Genomic DNA, 18,776 nt, shown 5'->3' on the forward strand with positions numbered 1-18,776 from the left:
CTGGTGCCTGGTTCAAAACGGTATCACTCATTAACCAAGCATCACTAGGGATATATTTTGCTACTGTTTACTCAACACAGTCACATTAAGCCATCAGGATAGCATGGAGATTTATTAAAAAGACGACATAAAGAAATTATGCAGACATCTAATGTAATGATAAAAATTTGACAAATTAACCTATTGTCAGTTATGTCACATCTGCTCTCGTTAGCCTATATCACAACTCCTATGGCGTATGCAAATGTATCGGTTTAGGATATAACCCCAGAATGTTGTACGTTCGACTCCTGGGTGATGGAATATTCTCAGGTACCCTTGACCAAACAACAACCTGGATCGCCTCATTGTAGGATCATTTGTACAAATTGATCATTAATGTGGAAAATACGCTTCGCGATTCCACGTGGATGACATCTGCTCAATAAATTCATGATCACATTAAAATTCCTATAACAACTACTATAATTGAAATGTAATAATGAAAATAATCCAAGTTTTGACACATCGTCATCGGCGCTCATGATGGTTTGCCCAGACCTGAGTTCTTGCCACAACAACACACTCCTGAGCTGGCGTGTGCAAATGTAGACTGCGCGACTTGAACTCTGCATGCCAGAGCGAACGTACGTGCTTTTCCATTGTTTACGTCAAATCCTCGGCAGCGGATAGAGCCTGGCCACGGTTACAACTGCCTTGCTCTAAAGCCTCGGCCTCGTTTCACGCTTCGATATTCATTGTTCATCCCCGGATTGCTTCTGTTTTACGGGAGAGACCGTAACGTTACATCAGGTAACTATTTTACGTTAATAATAAAAGTGGTGTGTGAGTAGAGCACTGTGGCTAGCTGGCTCGGTGTGACATAGACAATACGGACTTGCAACCTTGCGAGCGAGGTCCAGCTATAGCCTGTGATCATCCGAATTTGTTTTGGTAATCTCGTGTTAGCTAAATTTTTGAATGATTGAAAGGATTCTGCTTTATTACACTTGTCAAATTATAAGGAATATGTCAGTATTTTTAACTAGACAGAAAATGACATGTAGACTAAATAGTAGACAGACAGTTAGCCAGCTAACTTGCTAGCGGCTTACATAATTAGACTGGCGAGCTAGCTACTAAGCACCAAACTTGCTTTGAATTCGTTGCCAGAAAAATGTGACTGCTTAACTGTCATTTTATATGTTACTTTTTGCTAATACATGTAAGATCAAACTGTTGTAATAAAAATGTCGTCAGGTTGGAGTGTGTAACAAAATCGGGTAGCTAACAAGTTAGCTAGCCAGCTACAAGGAATCCGTGAGCGATGTCATCCTAGAGACCATGTTTATCTCCACCGAAGGTCATGGTTTTTGTAGTTTTTTGATGTACCATGGAACGCCGTCAGTTCATGCACACTCTCTCCTTTGTGGAGAAAGGGTGTAGAAAAAGGACTACAAGCCCCATGGGGCAGACAGAGTTTTGGGAGACCAGCTGATCGCTCGGGTTTGACAGGCGATGTGGCGCTGATAGAGAAAGATATTACGTAAGAAGAGTTGGATTAAAGCATACTCTCGGAACTGGGCTGAACAGGACCATCGGTGTGAATGAAACGTCTAGAAGGTTCACACACCTAGATGACCGGTAAACGTCCACGCCCTTCTGGATCAGAAATGTTGTGCAGTTCAAGGCGGCGTAGTCTGCTCATACAGGTAAGGTAATTAGGTAGCTGATTGTCCACTGGGCTGTTGTGCATCTCCAGTATTGTTTTAGAATTACAGTACTTTATTCGTGGATGCTCTTTCTGTTCTTGTTATGTGTTTACTGTTGCCAAGTGTGCCATTTTCCATTGTAGCCTCGCAAATTTGTCTGCACAAGCGCGTTTGAGCAATTCTTTTTCTTTTTCTTGTTCTTCTTATTGTTATTGGTATCATTATTATGCAATAACCATACATTTGCCGCAGTTTACAAATAATGTAAACAGCAGTAAAACGTAATAGAAAAATAAGTAAACATCGCACGCTCTAAGTAAACTCTGCACATGTGAACCAATAAATTGATGATATTACATTGTTGCTGGGTATTCATAAATTTCACTTTTGTTCCATCAGCAGTTTCGGTCTACTTAAAAAGAACTGATAGTATCTAAAAATGACCAAAACAAACCTGACTGAATATAATGTCGGTTCCAGTTTTATATGTTTTTCATGGCCAGTGACTTTGTATCTGGTTTAAAAATTCTAAAAAGTTAAATGTTGTCAAGTGTAATTAGAATTTAAACCACAGCACAAATGCAAACTTTGATGTAGCTGGTTTTGGTGTCTCTAAGTAATTGGATTAAATGCAGTGCAGGCTTCTGGAATGGCCTAGAGAAGCATAGCAAGTGTAGTTCGGTCATTGCACATTTGCAGTCAGCGTGTGACCTAAACCTGTCTTGTCTTGACTAAATTAGCTTGAAATATTTTTTTACAGCTGACTGTTAATGGTTTATGTGAGGGACATCATTTTTTAGAATAGCCCTCAACCACATGTTTGTGTGTTATATAGAGGATTTTGCCATCCCTGAGAACAGGCCTATATTTGTCCAGAAAATCATTGATAGCAGTCAAATAATCCACTCTCCATGAAAAGTCATGGATGATCACAAAAATATAAACAAATAAACGAAGGCCTAATTATTCATTCCTATTTAACTGGAAGAGTATGTCCATCTCTCTGGCCAGCTTGCTAAACTGGCGTCATTTACTATCAAATCTAACAATATCAATGTACTGATATTGTTAACAACCTGGTTGTTATTGACTTACACATTAAGACTGTTACTGAAAGCCCATGGGGACTTGTACTGACTGTCAAGAGTTTTTGCAAGTGTGTTCATTCAGTCATGTGTCAAAAATAATGCCTCTAGAGGTGTTTTTCCCTAGTAGAATGCTTGTATGCAGGCATATGTCCGCTTTAGTACATATAGGTTGAAAGTCTTAAGTCCTGTCTCTTAAAATTTACAGGAAATGATTGATTTTGGTCGCACATAACAAAAAAGGCACAATAACTGTCCTACAGGGGAAATCCAGTCTGGCGATTATAGTCATAATGTTAATCTCACAGGACTATAACTGCAGGCCATCGATGCATATCTACTTGACATTGAAAATAAACATAAACAAACGATTGATGTCTGATTCATTGCTGTATGGAAACAACCTATCTCCTTAATAGGTCTTTGATTCTGAACACTAGCAAAAAATGAAAGGAAATGTTGTGTAGAAGTAAACATAATTCAAAAGGCATATTTGAATTGCAAGCTTGCGCACCTTTCTCTGATCCTCTTTCCACATTTCTGAGGTTCTCTTGGTCTTTGTTACTCTGTCCCATGTTCATGTTTAGGTCTCAGTTCTTATTTAATCAACCTTTCACTCTATGAGTGACTAATTTAAGAGAGGGCTATGATTTTTTGTTCATCCCCTTTATAAGTACAGAGAAAAAGTCACATCAGTATTTATTGGGAGTTAAATGTGTCTACGCTGTCCAAATAAGTGGAAAATGGGCATCAACACAGTTACCGTGCGTTCACACTGGGAGTGGCGAGAGCGTCAAAATTCGCTCTGGCTGCCCTGCCAAAAACGCTGTTGAAGAAGTGGACGCTCTTATGCAGATAAAGTAGGCGGCTACAAGTTCGTTTGGAATGCTTGGTCTTGCAAACGTTATTTAAAGGGGCCACAAAGCAAACAAATGTGTCGACCGGTATCTTTGTGCCGACTGACCACAAGTAGGGTATAAGTTAACCTCATTAAATCTTTTAAATGTGAAGAAAATGTGAAGTCAAATTTCAACATGCAGTTTATAGGACATGTTTACTAGCCTTGGTCTTTAATTAACATTAACATTAATTTGTGTGTAGCCTACATTAAAGGAAATAATGGGAAAACCCGCCACGGCAATTATCAACCTCTTCTCCATTGTGCTTGGGAACTTTGGTGGGAACAAAAGTTTACACGGTTGTGTTCTGTAGAATTCTCTAGAGCAGAGCACAACCAATTCCGATTGGTTGACGCCGAACCGCGTCATAGCTCATTACCATAAAGTTGCCCGGACTTCAACTTTATTCTGACCCCCACACCGCCCAAGACGCGCTGCCAGCAATCGTGCCGCTGCTCGCCACCGAGAGACGCTGGCTCGCATAGAAAATGAATGACTTCCGGTCGCTTTGACTCTCTTGCCGCTCCCGGTGTGAACATACGGTTAGTGTTATGTCGTATTTTATTATATATGTCAATGGAAGATTCAGTCTGCAGTGTGGTGTGCTTGCCTACAAGTGTTCTAGTTGACAGTCAAGTAATTAAATGCATTCATTAAATACAATCACATGGTCATTCATACAATACAAACGGCCACCGTACTTTTCTTCCATTTAACTTTGAATGGCTCATTAAGAGTGTACAGGGCATCTTGCTCCCAGTGTTCTGGCACCTTCTCTGTTGTTGTAATGGTTCTACGAGGAGCACCTCCCCCAGCAGTCTCTGGCGGTTTATTTTTGCATGTGAGGCCCTCTGGCTGCGGGGTGGGAAGGCCTCATCCACTAATCGTCTTAAGGTCACACCTACAAAATTAGAGGCGCGACGTCAGCGGGGAGCGTGCATGGGAGGGTGGATCACATGACCCACGCAGGGACTCTGGGACAGTTGGTGTCTGAGCCTCGTTGTTTTCATAAATGCTCCTGCTCAGGAGGGAATTTTGAAGGTTTTGGGAGACAGGCGGGGGGGAGGTGTGGGGGGGGTGGGGGGGGGGTAGTGGGGGTGGGGGGATGGGATGTATTGAGGGTAGGGATGGGAGGGGATTTGAGATGTCCTGCTGGTGCTATAAACCAACTGAATGAAGTGTCGGATTCCAGCTGCATTCATGGCGTGTCTGTGTTGGCAAAATTAGTTTCCTGAGTCAAAATTTGTAATCAATACCTAGGTTATTTAAGATGTGGGTTACGCCAGCGAACAGAAAACGCATTGCTTTAGTGAACAGTTATGGGCAGATGCAGAAAGAATTACTTCACTTCTTCATCTTCTGCCTCAGCACAGTGTCAAAATTTGGAGTAAATAAGGAAAAGGAAGTTTTGAGTAAAGATGAAAACTGTGAAAAATGTCTACTTTAAAAGGCATTGTAAAACTGAAATTACCATGTGCTTATAACACACAGTTCATAAACTGCTCATTCCCTACGTTGCTTAATTTCTGAATATCTGTAAAGCAAGGTTTGGTTACATTGTTTTTACTGTGAGAATGCCCATGCATTCTGAATTTAGTGTTCTTCAGGGGCACTTTGCACTGTAGTGCAGATAATCATCTGTGATGAACCTTTTAACATGCACCTGGAACTTGAAATGAATTCTTTTAGAAAGAGGCAGAAAGAAGTATTTTCCCTGAGATTCAGTTTACCAAGTTTTCCTTTGTGTCTATGAGGTGACCTGGTTCATTTTCTTTCCTTCCCCATGGCCGTTGTGATTACAGAGAAAGCTAACTCCTTCATTACGTTGACAGAATATATCTAATTGGTACTTGCCAACATTATCTGAAATGTAGCAGCAAAGTTCACGTGTTGTTGAGTTGGGGGGAAATAGCCAACTAGACCTTGAAGAGTCCTCTCTGGCAGTTATGTCCTAACAGCTGTGGCTGCCAGAGACAGCATTTTAATTAGGTTAAGAGTGACTTTCCCACTGGTGTCTATCTGACTCTGACGGCCGAGGCTTACATCGGTATCATGAAATGAAGTACATGACGTGTACAACATAGGCTAAGCCATGACTGAAAATCACACAGACAGTGCCTGTCTCTGTGGAACGACATGGAAAAGCTAGCCCAGTCACACTGCTAACAATGCATTAGCCTACCTACACACAGGTCATTGCAGACATAACGGTGTATGCCTCAGTTCTGCCAGGCAGCCATTTCTCTTTTAGTAATGTCCTTATGGAGGAGAGCATGTCCACTGAGAAGGTATCATGCGAAAATCTGCTTAAAGTGCTCTGTGCTGCTTGTGCCACATCCAGCCCCTGTTAATCAGAATCAGGAGCAAACACAATTCAGTTGAGTGAAAAGTGGCCCATTTGAATGATGGGGAAAAAAGTGAGATCATTCAAAAATGCATGTAGCTGGGATGGAAGCTGAGCAAATCTTCCATTTCAACCTTCACCACCAATCCTGAAGTCCACATAAATAGCAGACACAAATGCCTGACTATACTCTATGGAAGACCGCACCAGGTTACTGCCTGTCAGCCTAAATGTTTAAGGTGGTCAGTCGCAATCCTCCAGAACCCCTGGACCAGTTGAGCCATATTGGGAGCGCGGGGTGTTTCTGTGAGTTACGCGGGATGCCGTTTGGCTGGCTTGGGATACGGTGTGTGGGCGGCAGCGTGGAGCAGTGTTTAAAGAGCAGGGCTGGCACACGGAGGGCTGCAGGGTCGATTACCATGTGGGGCAGCAAGGAACTCGACTTGTAATGATTCAAGAAGCATCCAGTTGTACAAATAAGTAAAACAGTGTCTGTATTAAGATGAATAATTTATATTAATAATACAGTTTTAATAATAATTACAGAAGGTAACCCTCCTAGTAACAGCGCACATTTTGCGGAGGGTGCTATCCATTACATGAAAGACAATCTATCCTATAGCACCCAACGACCATTGTTTGGTCATACAGATGTATTACAAGATGTAAGAAAGTAATAATAATAATAAATAATTAATGGCTGCCAAATGCATGGGAATGTTACTTTTGTCTATAGGAGCATAATTTTAGGTTGTTTCAGAGCTTGTGGGACCATGGGTGATTCAGAGCAAGGTCGTGAGGTGCTTTCTGTTAAAATTTCGTTTTGGAGGTGGGGATGGTTTTGCCGATCTCAGCTTGTGAAAAGAAAAAGAGTCAAGTGTCATTCAGAGTTAGAGACAAATGTTGATCATGTCCTGAGAAAGTGAGCCTGGTTTCATAAGTGCACATGGACACCTGCAGAAAAGGCCTTCCTTCTTCCATCAGTGTCCCTGGGTTCCTTGGGTGAACCGCAGATAACTGCCGTTACACTGCCACCCCCTCCCCCAAAATGCTCAGTTCTGCCAGGTCGTCTGTGGTGAACTTGATGACCGGCAGCCAACAGCTGGCAGATTCTACAGCTTTTCACGGTAATAATTTATCTGAGTGTGCCAGGCTTGTAGTGCCCACACTTTCCTTTTGCCACCTGCAAACACTTTAGAAACTACTTTAGAGGTTGGCAAAAAGAGGGAAGTTGTGGCACAGGAAGTGCAGGCGAGAGGTTTCAGGATGCTTGCTCATCTTGCAGGTGTGCTGTGAAGTGTTTCGTTTCGTTGACTTGCAGAGTTAACAGTTGGCAAAGAGGCGCACCCCAAAAACGCCTGAGTGGAAGGGACACTAGAATGGGTGACATTAATTACCCACACCTGTTAACCAGGAAGCTGTATCAGAACATGGAGAATTTTGAATGGGACATCTTTGATGTCATTGTTGTTTTTTGGACAGAATTTGTTACAGCCCCACTAAGAGAAATTCATGCATAGACCTGTTTTTTTCACTACTGATAGAATTTGCATTGAGCTGATGTAACAGAGGCACTACGGTCAAGTGACCACAAAATAATCCCGGTTTACATTTTTTTTGCATGCCAGAGTCACCTCCTTCACCTCCAGGGTTTTTGCAGGGGCAGGGGGTGAGCTGTTTTTGTAAGATGAGAATTTCAGCAGTTTAGGCTGGTAACAATTTCAAGGCTTTAACTGTGAATGAAAAGTGGTACAAAGTCAAAAGATATTCCCGACATGCAGTGTGATTTAATCATGAAACTGAGGAAAAATAGGCAGGAAGAGACAGGAAAAGTAACTGTTATTGAAAAAAAGTATAAAAAGACAGTTCACAGGGTAATATTAGCATATTGAAAAATGTACTGTATGCCTGTCTTTGAGAAGAAAATTGCTCAAAATGTAAATTGTATATATATATATGTATAAATATAAATTGTCAATGTTATAGTACAAAAGGGAAAGTCAGGGAAGAGAATGGGTGTATTAAAATAAGAAAGGGGGTTAATTTTATATCTAAAGATATTGCAGGTACAGTCAATAGTTACATCGTAGTGTTTGATTAGAGTTGAGGTTACAAGTGTGCTTACAGTGATTTAATTATATTGAAATGAGATCCTGATGAATGTACATTTTTTTACTTGAAAAAGTAAGCAGGCAGTGATAGTATTTGCTGTTGTACTAGACAAATGTCATAAATGGCCCCTAAAACTGCTACATTTTTTGTGTGGACCATGTAATTGTGTATCCTAACAGTTACCTCCAGGAAGAAGTAAAACATTACCAAAACACACTGCCCTCTTACTCTAATTAGTACGGTAAAAAACAGGCCTCAACATGTTCCGTTTCTGTAGAATTGAGAGACATCAGGCTGCTGTGATAGTCAGTCTTGGCCATCTGTTGGAGCCAGTTTGTTTTTGAATGGTATGTACACACACATATTTTTAATTGAATGATGTTTTGCTTGTTAATGGTAGGTGTCTGTGCACATAAATTTAGATTCTAAGTCATACAGATGTTTTCTCTCTTAAAGTTAAGTTAATACTTATTTGTTCCAGGGAAAGACTGTACACTGGTAAAGAAGTATTTATTTTCTGCTCCATTCATATCTGTTTCCATTATAATAAGAATAAATATGAAAATACTGGAAATTTGTAATTTTTCACGTTTGTTACCTCTAAAATCATAGTGCCTCTTATACACGGGTATTCCTTTTACAAAGGCAAACGCAGTTACTTATAAACTGATTAATTATTTATAAACCACTGAAAGTCCTGATGACTGGGAACAATGCACTACAATACTACAATATGACTCTGCTACAGGAAACTACAGAGTAGTTTAATGTACATTACATGTAAAAGTGGGGAATTTTATTAGGGATGGATTCAAATTATTCCTGAAACAACACATTATTATATGTGATAGTAAACACAGGATATTAAAAGGGATATTGTGCTAAACAGTCCTCATGGACAAAATATGATGGCTCAGATCGGACTGGAGATATTATATATTTGGATTTTAAAGTCATTGTCAACAGTGTAACATGAGTGACATTATGAATTGAATTCAGGACTGGTTTCAGTCAAATGCAGTCTCCTCTTAACATGGTGTTGTTTGGATTTAGTCTTAGTGCTGAAGCACTACAAAACTGGATGCTAGGATATGTCGTCGAAAGTAGTGACTATTAAATCAAAGGTGGTAGTATTAAAGTTACACAATTACTTAAGTCACATTTAGTCTATTCTGTCCACTTCTGAGCACCACACTATATAAAGGACACGTAGGCACTTGCTAAAGTGCAGAGAAGAACAACAAAGCTGGTCCCAGCTGTCAAACATTACAGGTATGTTTTATTAAGATTTTTACAATATTATAAAACTGATTAGAATGGTGGATTTATGAGGACATTTTAGTTTTGTCAGCTGAAAAAAGAAGATGATAGAAAGAGTAAATTTTGCTTTGGGACTTCGGAACTGTTTCTTCACACAGTTATTGATGCCTAACATAGCATACTGGTACTCGTAGTGGATGCAGAAGAAAAGCCTTGGATTATTCAAGGCCAAGCCTGACATGCTGCCAGATACACCTTAGATGTTTGCAAAGTGATGAGCCTAGATGAACTGAATGGCCAGTTCTCATCATTAAACCTCCCCGTGCTCTTGTGTTCAACATGTGAGCGATAATGATGCTCTCTCTGCTGACCCCAGAGAGACCGTTGGTGAGCAGAGCGCCTTTCCCAAGAACCCCGTCCGGAGACGCACCCAGGATGTCCAGCGATCCCCCTCCTCCCTACCCTGGCGGCCCCAGCGCCCCCCTCATCGAGGAGAAGAACGGTCAGCCCCCTGCGTCGGGCACAGCGCCTCCTTCAGGTAAGGAGAAACAAATCGGGCAGAAAGTCATGGCCACCACGCCACGCCCCCACCGGGGGGCTTCTCAAAAACGCTTCTGAGCAAAATAGGGAAATGTGTGGTGAACTGGAAAGGGAGGGGGCAGAAGATCCTCCCACCAGTAACATTTCTTGAAATCAGACCAAAAGGAGTACATCAGCAAAATGAGGGTTTTGCAACATTTGTTTGCCCTCAGTGTTTGCCAGGAGGACATCAAGAGATGTGGGGTGGTAGCACACAGGCTGGGGTGGTAGCACACCCATGCATGTGGGATTATTTAGACTCAGGCTGGAATTGGTAGCAGAGCCATGCCTATGGGCTTGTGTTCTGGACTGGTGTTTGGCAGTCATCTGGCAACTCATTCTAACCCAGAGCTGCCAGTTTGGATTCTCTTCCAGTTTGAGGAAGCTGTGTTTGGCAGAGCAGCTTGTGTTTGCAAGGGCACTGAAGGGCAGCCGGCTGGCACCAGCAATTAATGTGCCGCTCAACATCTCAAATCAGCCCTGCCTCTGGGGACAATGTAGCTGCAGGCAAAGGGGACACATCACCAAGGAAACCGAGAATTCATTGGCCATGTGTAAACAGTTGATTCCCCCCCCCCCCCCCCCCCCCCCTTTCCACCAAGGGTATCACAAATCACCTCTGTCTCCACTTCTCTGCTTTTTCCTGTCTCTCAGAATAAAGCTTTCATTTGGAGGCAGTCTGACAGAGTCTGAGTATTTACATGTGTGGTTTGATGCAGTATTGTGGTTACTGGCTAAAACAGTGAGTACATAAAAGCACTGCGGTACAATCACATTTCCTCAGTAGACTGAACAAGGCAACCCCTGTTCAAGTGCAATGACCATGTTATGGAATATATTAGAATATAGATTACTGTGTTGTTGGCTACAATGAAGGTAAACTGCAGCACAGTCGGTGGCAGGCAGTGTCGCTGTAACTGGTGTGTGTGTGTGTGTGTGTGTGTGTGTTTGTGTTTGTGTGTGTGTGTTCATTTATGAGAGACCAAGATCTGTGTAAGCCTGGCTCACACAAATCATACAAGACACACACGACTGACATAGTGTTAGATACACTGTAGGAAAAATAACCAGTGAGGATGGTCTGGATGGTCTGTTCTTGTCATTGTCAAGACATTTATATGCTCATGCTCTCTCACAGGTGCTGTTCCGGTGACGAATGCACCAACCCTTCAGGTGCACCCCATACCCCCAGAGCATGGCCCGCCGCCCTATGAGACCACGCTGCAGCCAGGCTTTGTGCCGCCCCACGTCCCGGGAGAAGGGCCCATGCCTATGCCCATGCCCATGCCAATGCCACACCCTCACGGTACGCCTACAGCAAGGCCCCACTCGAAAGTACAGAGTACCAGCAGCTGGCTCCTTACCAGCCAGGGATAAGCCTGCTCCAGGGACTAATGCCCACCTGTCCACTGTAGAGCTGGAACCAGACTGGCTCATTATACCCCTTTTCCACTGTAGAGCTGGAACCAGACTGGCTCATTATACCCCTTTTCCACTGTAGAGCTGGAACCAGACTGGCTCATTATACCCCTTTTCCACTGTAGAGCTGGAACCAGACTGGCTCATTATACCCCTTTTCCACTGTATAGCTGGAACCAGACTGGCTCATTATACCCCTTTTCCACTGTAGAGCTGGAACCAGATTGGCTCATTACACCCCTTTTCCGTAGCAGAGGTGGAACCAGTCTGTCACATTACACCCCTTTTCCACTGTAAAGCTGAAACTAGACTGGCTCATTATACCCCTTTCTCCACTGTAGAGCTGGAAACAGCCTGTTGTCCTATATGAGCTTAGCCTACTGCTGTTACCGATGGTGGCCTACTTACAGGCGAGAGGTGGGTGGAGCCAGCAAGCTGCACAGTTAGCTTCCATCCCAGGGAGAGTGTTTATGAAGCACTTAGAAATCAACCGTTCAAGGACAACTGGCATAAAAACATAATGCACACTGCATATATCCAGCCATAAACTTGAATTTTTCTAGACATGCTAGGATTTATTTTGAGCTCTAATTTAGATATACCTGTAAAATGACAGTAATGTACAGTTCATTTCTCAGAAAATAGCTGCATGTGGCAGCGATTAAGAAATAGGTGTTGCTGGTTTGATTCCTGGCTGAGCCTCTATCCTTTTACCTTTGGGTGAGGAAGGTGCATGAGTCACTTCACGTGAATGGCTCCAGTAGAATAGTCCAATAAAGAGAAAATGTAAGATGTGCAAGTTGGACAAGGTTATCTACTAGTAGCAAAAATGCATCCATAATAAGATGATAGAACAGTCCCAGCTACCGGTTATATAATTGACACCCTCACCCTCATCTCTGTTTCTCTTCTGCAGCGGGCTATTATCCCCCGCCTGGGTACTTCCCCCAGCCAATCCCGGGGCAGTACCCGCCAGGCCCCAGCCACTACCCCTCCCCCGGGGGCCACACAGCCACGGTGATTGCCCCGCCCGGGGCGGCCACCACAGTGACAGTGCTGCAGGGTGAGATGTTCCAGTCGGCGCCAGTGCAGACAGTGTGCCCGCACTGCCAGCAGGCCATCGTCACCCGCATCTCCCACGACGTGGGGCTCATGAACACCCTCTTCTGCCTCTTCTGCTGCTTCGTGGGGTAAGGGGGGTGGGGGGGGGGGGCGTGGGTTGGCAGAGGACAGGAAGGCAGGGGGGTGGGGGGAAGCAGGGAGGCCGGGTATTATTACATTAGTTAATTTTAAACTTTTGCTGTGGTTGCAAATTTTGATGAAGAAACACACAGTGCTACACCAGGTTTAGTTATGTGTGTCTGGGGGGGGTGGGTCACGCAACAGTTCTGAGAATGACAGCATTGTGTCAAAAGTTTATACACCAGAGTATGGGGAGAAGCTGTGCTGTTTTGCAGCAGAATAGGTTTATAGACCATAGGTACCATCATGAGAAAAAAATCTGTAATTGTGCAGGCTGTTTTAGATTGAAGGAGCTCAGTTTCAGATTGTGTCTTAACAGTTTGGTGAAGCATGTCAGTTTCAGAGTGTTTCTCTCTATTCTCTCTCTCTCTGCAGATGCGACCTGGGCTGTTGCTTGATCCCCTGCTTGATTGACGACCTCAAGGACGTGACACACACCTGTCCCAACTGCAAGGGCTACATTTACACATACAAGCGCATGTGCTAACAGTGTCATGAACACATGTACACACATACACAAACACAAACACTGTCCTCACAGCGCCTCCTGGTGGAAGGTCTAAGTACATCTCCTGGTAGCTGTTTTTTTTTCCATTTCCTTTCAGTGTCGTGTTTCATTTATCCTTTTGATGATAGCCTCCCTTTTTTTCTAAACATCTGTCCACTGTGTAAATACTCACATACATTCGTACAATTTAGCACGTGTTCTGTTATCCATGAGCGCGTTGTCAAGAGAATATATCCTTCAGACACAACAGGCAAGAAAAAATACAAACAATAACAAAACAAAACGAAAAAGGGATTGGAACACAAAATATGTTACAAATAAGTTTGCTATGTTACATTTTGAAAACCACCGACGGGTTAATGTCAGACTCGCACATTGGGTTGTCGGTAGGCAGGGCCCTGCCCTTTGCATTATGGGAGGAAAATTAAGTCAAAGGAATATTCAGGGTGGACAACTGTGGAAAAAAAGGGTCATCATACTTACTGTAATCAAAATCATCTGTGAAACTTGCTATGTAGCAATTCCGAACAATGAAGTCAGCAATGGAAGGGTCAGTATAGTTTTTTAATTGTCTTATTTTAAATTGTAATTATTTGAACTATTTTATGTATTATTTTAACATGTTAATATTGAGGCCAATGCTTGCTTTGACTGAGTCTGTGAATTAATGTTTTTTTCTGTTTAATGTTTTAATGGACAGATGTTGTTTTCTGCACAGAAGTTGTCTGAATGCAGAAATTCCCTTTAAATGTGTAGTGCACAGTATGTTAACGGTATATCAGATTTTAACTGACATGCTCAAATAGGACAAAGGTGAGGCAGAGATCTGAAACTGCTCATTTTTTCATCTTTGGAATGTCGAGTATACATTCGAACACAAAATTCCATGATTTTTCTACAGAGCTGTCAGACAATGCTACTATTTATCTGTTCCTGATAAAGCAACAGTTTCATATTGACGGGTTGTTACACAATACTTGATGCCAGCCCATATCAAGTATTGTTATGTATAATCTAACACGGTCATGGCAATCATCATTATTTCATCAATATCATGCTATGTTAGGAAGTTATCGTGTGCACGATAAGATTATCGCATCATACACCTGCATTTTTCATGCACCCATCCCCCCATGCAAAAAAGGAAATTATTCTATTCAGTAACTATTATCCATTGTTCTCAGCTTTTCAATTATGACAACTATGTGATCAAAATATTAGCTGATTAATTAGCCCAGTGACTCTCTTATTTGCTACAACCTCGAGTTTATCACACAAGTTTATTAACTTGTTCAGAATTGTCGTTTGATTTTTGGCAATGTGGCACCCTTTAAAAATACTTAAGTGTAATAACTAAAAATAGCTTTTTACCTGGGCACTGTAGTATAAATTCAGTTTGCAATTTCAAAGAAATGCAGCAATAAAAATATCAGCAACCTTCTACGTGTAGATTTCCACAAGATGTTAATGTCTGCCTGAGAAATACTGGACGATTGCAGTGGCGTCTACCGATGAAAGAATCTGCGAACTCACGGGAACGGCTGTTGCCAGGCGCTGTGTCCATCTCAAAACTGTTTTGAATATTTACACGATTTTTGAGTGCATTAATTTCTTGCCATTGGTCATGCAGGTGTTCCGTCCTGTTTTGATTGTTTTTAGCAGAATAAAATGCACTTATGATAGCAGTGTTGTTCTTCTAGCGTAATATGTGTGAGGACTGTCCAAAAGACAGTACTTCAAATAATACTGTGAAAGTTTGAAGGCATACCTCAGCATGTGAGGTCACGACTGCGCTTATAGCATGTTTACAGCACGAGGTCAATTCGATTATCAGTACGGATGTATTTTTTTTTATCTTAAATTACAAAAAAATATTTGCTTGTGGAGGGTTTCTGAGCATCAGTGACCTTTGTTTAAATGGAACAGCTTGCTGTAACAATACGCCACTGCCTGTTCATCATGATTCAGTTAATCTAGATCACTGCACACAAAAGACAACATTCAATCTAATACCAGTATAGTTCACCACTAAACTTTGGAATTCAAAGTTAATGACAAACCACATTTTAAACCAGAATTAATCTGAGCCATGAACAACAAAGGATGACCGACATAGGTGTCATTTATGCTGGGGAGGCTGGGGACATGTCCCCATCACTTTTTGTCATGGCCCATTTAGTGCCCACCACTTTTTGAAAGCCTGAACACGTCAAACCTGTCGTTGTCCCTAGCACTTTTCAAAACAAACTGACGCCCATGATGACCAAGCTATTTCTGGTGCAACCTTTTGATTCGATCCGTGGTGATGGAAAATGCTCAGCCATTTTTCCACAGATGGTAGGGACTGGAAGGCAGAGGAAAAATGTTGCCTTGTGCCCTGTGTGATGCCAGCGTAATCCAAACATGCCACACCCTGGCCATATGTCCGCTCTGTGGCACGAGTCCAGCTTTGTATCATGGGCGCCGTTCCTCTCCTGGATCTTGGTTCCAAAGTAGATGACATTATCCTGTTAATATCATCTGCTGGTTACAAGAAACAATAGCAAAACCTCAGTAAACTCCCAAATTTTATTCAGCGCAGTCCTGTTAAAGGAATATTCACCATGCACACTGTGTAGACACAGTGGGCGGCAAATAAAGAGCAGTCGTCTTATATCAAATGCCCTTTTCAGTTAGGTGTATAGTCTGTGCTTACTTATCAGTGCCATCTCTGCATGGTTAAGAAATGTTGCTGCTTGCTGCAAAGGAGCGAAAGATAACTCCTGGTGTGAAGTGGTTTAAATTTTTGTTTAGCAGTAATTATTAATATTAAATGTAAAAAGACTAATTTTTTTTTACAAAGACTAATTAAATTGATTTAAAAGGGATACACGTTTGTTTTTATTTGAGACATGCTTTTCACTGCAGCAGGATATATTAAGCATTGTGGCAGTAACCTTACTGTAAATTTATTGGATTAAAAGTGAAGATTTTTTACATATTGGAATTGGTCTTTGTTGACATACCATATAGCCATTCATCAGCATTTAAAACGTGTAACTGGGAAAGAGCTGGCATAAAATGAAGAACATACCTTATGCATACTGTCTGTCTCCATGACAAACCTCCATGCTACCTCATTCCCAAATTCCTCCCACGTAACATCACCTATCACTGGGTCACCTGCATGAATTCCTATGCATTACAGCCACAGAGGTTACGCGCTGCAGAGAATGATGTTTGCATGGGCTCTAACTACATCACATCAAAATATGATTGGCTGAGGTTCAGTTTGTGTAATCCAAGGGTCAAATCTGTGAATGGACTAATAGAACTGCTTACTTTTTGAGTTGTGATATGCCTCAATGTGAATTGTCAGATCTTGTCCCAGAAAGCCTTTTTTTATGTTCAGAAAGTCTCTACAGAAGGTGGTGGCTTTTCCTCCAATTCTACTGTTTGGTAACTAGAGGCAGGGAGAAGCATTCACGTCTAATGAGATTGGTGGTTCTCTAGTAGGTGTCACCGCGCTAAATGATATGTTTATGCAAAATGTTTCTGTAAACAGAATGATGTGTGTTGGACCATAACTGTTGCATTACAGTTCAAAATTATTCTTTTAACAATAAAAAAGAAAACCAAAATGAAATGCTTTTCTTCTTTGAGTGTTTTAATCAGCCCCATGTTACAGCATCATACACACTTGCATAGAGGCCTGTATCTTAATTGAATTAAACTTCTCTTAAATAATGTAGCCTATGGATTATTATATAATCCGATAATCCACAGTCCTTTGAAATTTTAAAGCCCTAAATACCAGCGTCACAGGTATTCCATTAGCTGGAAATCAGATTTCACAACAACACTGCTGTGCGCTCCTGAACCAGTGATGACCACAAAGGGCCAGGTAGCTCAGTCTCTCCAGCGATGGCCACACTGTTGGTTGCAGCACTTGTAGAAGGTGGTCATGGGCTCGTCCGCTGACCGCGTCTGAATCTGCATGAAGTACGCCCGCGGGTGCTCGCACTTTGGACAAGGTTCTGGAGTGACAGACATTGAAACAAAGCTGAAGAACAGCTGAACCATTTGACTGCACAGTTACTTGCCACACACTAGCATCCACAGAGCCATGTAATGCGAAATAATATTGTTTTAGACAAAGACCAGAAGGCAGAAACACACATATACACACTCAGATTATTACTGTGATTTAGTGTTAATTCAAGGTGAAATGCAATGTAAAATCTAAGGACAACACACTATCAAACCACCCCATAGAAATAGCTGTGCATACACGTGGAGTACACAAAGCTATTTGTAGCTACATATACTGTTCTAGGCTGACCTGATTCGCAATATTGCGCATTACTGTAAACTGTTGGAACATCTACTGCCCTGCTGGCTCATAATGAAGATTACCCGCAGTGGAGTCCACGTTTTCCCACGCTGCCGCTCCGCCTAGCACATCATCCACTTCCTTCAGTTTGGGATATTTCCTGTTGCTGACCTGAAAGTAAACCCATGCATTTGATGTGTATCACAGGAGATGGATATAACTTCTTGTTCACGGCAATGCAGTTTGCTAAAGACGCAAAATCCAGTCATGTTTATATTGTGAAGATGTGGTTATCGATAGGTCTTTGTTCACTTTCAGCTATTTCAAGCATTTCAGCATTTATAAAGAACAATCAGCGCCCGCTCTGAAACAGCACTCGAAGAGGCAGTAGATTTTAAGATTTGTGAGCACCATCGCAGGTTTACAGTGAGAGAACAATCATCTCATGATCATTCAGGATGATAACGTAATCCAGATAAAATATGTTAATGAGTTCGCGCTCTGTCTTCGTACAAATCCACAATTGTTTTTCCAAAATATAGATGTGTCAGTAATGATAGCCATCTATTAGTAGTACAGATTACACTAGATCAGGGGATTTATGTAGAGCTGTTCTGAACAACTTTCCATACAATTCTTTAGCCTATATCTCATTTACCTGCTATAAGAGCAGCGCAGAGATTAGTGAACAGGGGAAGGGGAATTGGTCTAATTTACTTTTTAAGGGTTGTGAATTTTTCGTGATAAAAATCAATTTGATATAAACATTCACTTAACATATTTTTATAACTTCCCTGATCGTCGAGACAAAAGAAACGTCTTTCAAAGCAGCGTGCAAACTAACAACCTAAAAATCGCATTCATTGTCACACATAAGCAAAGAACACAGAACTGATTCAATTATGACAACTAAGTAAACGTGTTTATCTTACCTTCCTCGTGATGTTATGGACATACGGACATGTGTTACAAGCAAATCTGTAACACTTTTGTCCCTCCTCTACAATCAACACATTCCCGCAAGTTGGGCAAAACAGCAGCATCGTCACTCTTAAAGTAAATGAAAATATTTAACTATGAAAACGAATGCCTCTTATAAAGATCGGCACATTACTGCCACATCCCACTCGCTTCTTCTCATTTTTCTTAACTGAGTTAGTGTTACAGAATTTTACGTTCGACCTGCGACAGAAAAGAAAGCTCCACTACTAATAAAAACAACATTCTCTTAATCGAACAAACCTTAAAAATTAAATTTATTTTACTTTTTAAAATGCACGTTATTACGACGCATTCAAGTGGATTTTTTTTTGGGGGGGGGGGGG

General features: G+C 41.7%; 2 protein-coding genes across 3 annotated transcripts; one reads left to right on the plus strand and one right to left on the minus strand.

Annotated features, from left to right (window-relative positions):
- Positions 1–601: 601 nt before the first annotated feature.
- On the plus strand, positions 602–16,694 carry cdip1 (cell death-inducing p53 target 1). 2 transcript variants are annotated; one of them, XM_036552644.1, is made up of 5 exons: positions 602–792; positions 9,768–9,929; positions 11,109–11,276; positions 12,306–12,579; positions 13,007–16,694. In XM_036552644.1, exons 2-5 carry the CDS (start codon positions 9,827–9,829, stop codon positions 13,116–13,118), a joined length of 657 nt encoding a protein of 218 aa, XP_036408537.1. In that variant the 5' UTR covers positions 602–792; positions 9,768–9,826; the 3' UTR covers positions 13,119–16,694. The 2 variants fall into 2 exon arrangements, with proteins under 2 accessions (XP_036408537.1, XP_036408538.1); XM_036552645.1 differs by lacking the exon at positions 602–792 and adding an exon at positions 1,289–1,691.
- A 94-nt stretch (positions 16,695–16,788) lies between these two features.
- polr3k (polymerase (RNA) III (DNA directed) polypeptide K) lies at positions 16,789–18,591 on the minus strand. The gene is made up of 3 exons (XM_036553414.1): positions 18,384–18,591; positions 17,535–17,622; positions 16,789–17,155 (listed from the first exon to the last, which is right to left on the minus strand). The coding sequence occupies exons 1-3, from the start codon at positions 18,492–18,494 to the stop codon at positions 17,028–17,030; spliced, it is 327 nt and encodes a 108-aa protein (XP_036409307.1). The 5' UTR covers positions 18,495–18,591; the 3' UTR covers positions 16,789–17,027.
- Between the last annotated feature and the right edge of the window lie 185 nt (positions 18,592–18,776).

The sequence above is a fragment of the Megalops cyprinoides genome, chromosome 19, assembly GCF_013368585.1.
Source record: "Megalops cyprinoides isolate fMegCyp1 chromosome 19, fMegCyp1.pri, whole genome shotgun sequence".
Lineage (NCBI taxonomy): Eukaryota > Metazoa > Chordata > Actinopteri > Elopiformes > Megalopidae > Megalops > Megalops cyprinoides.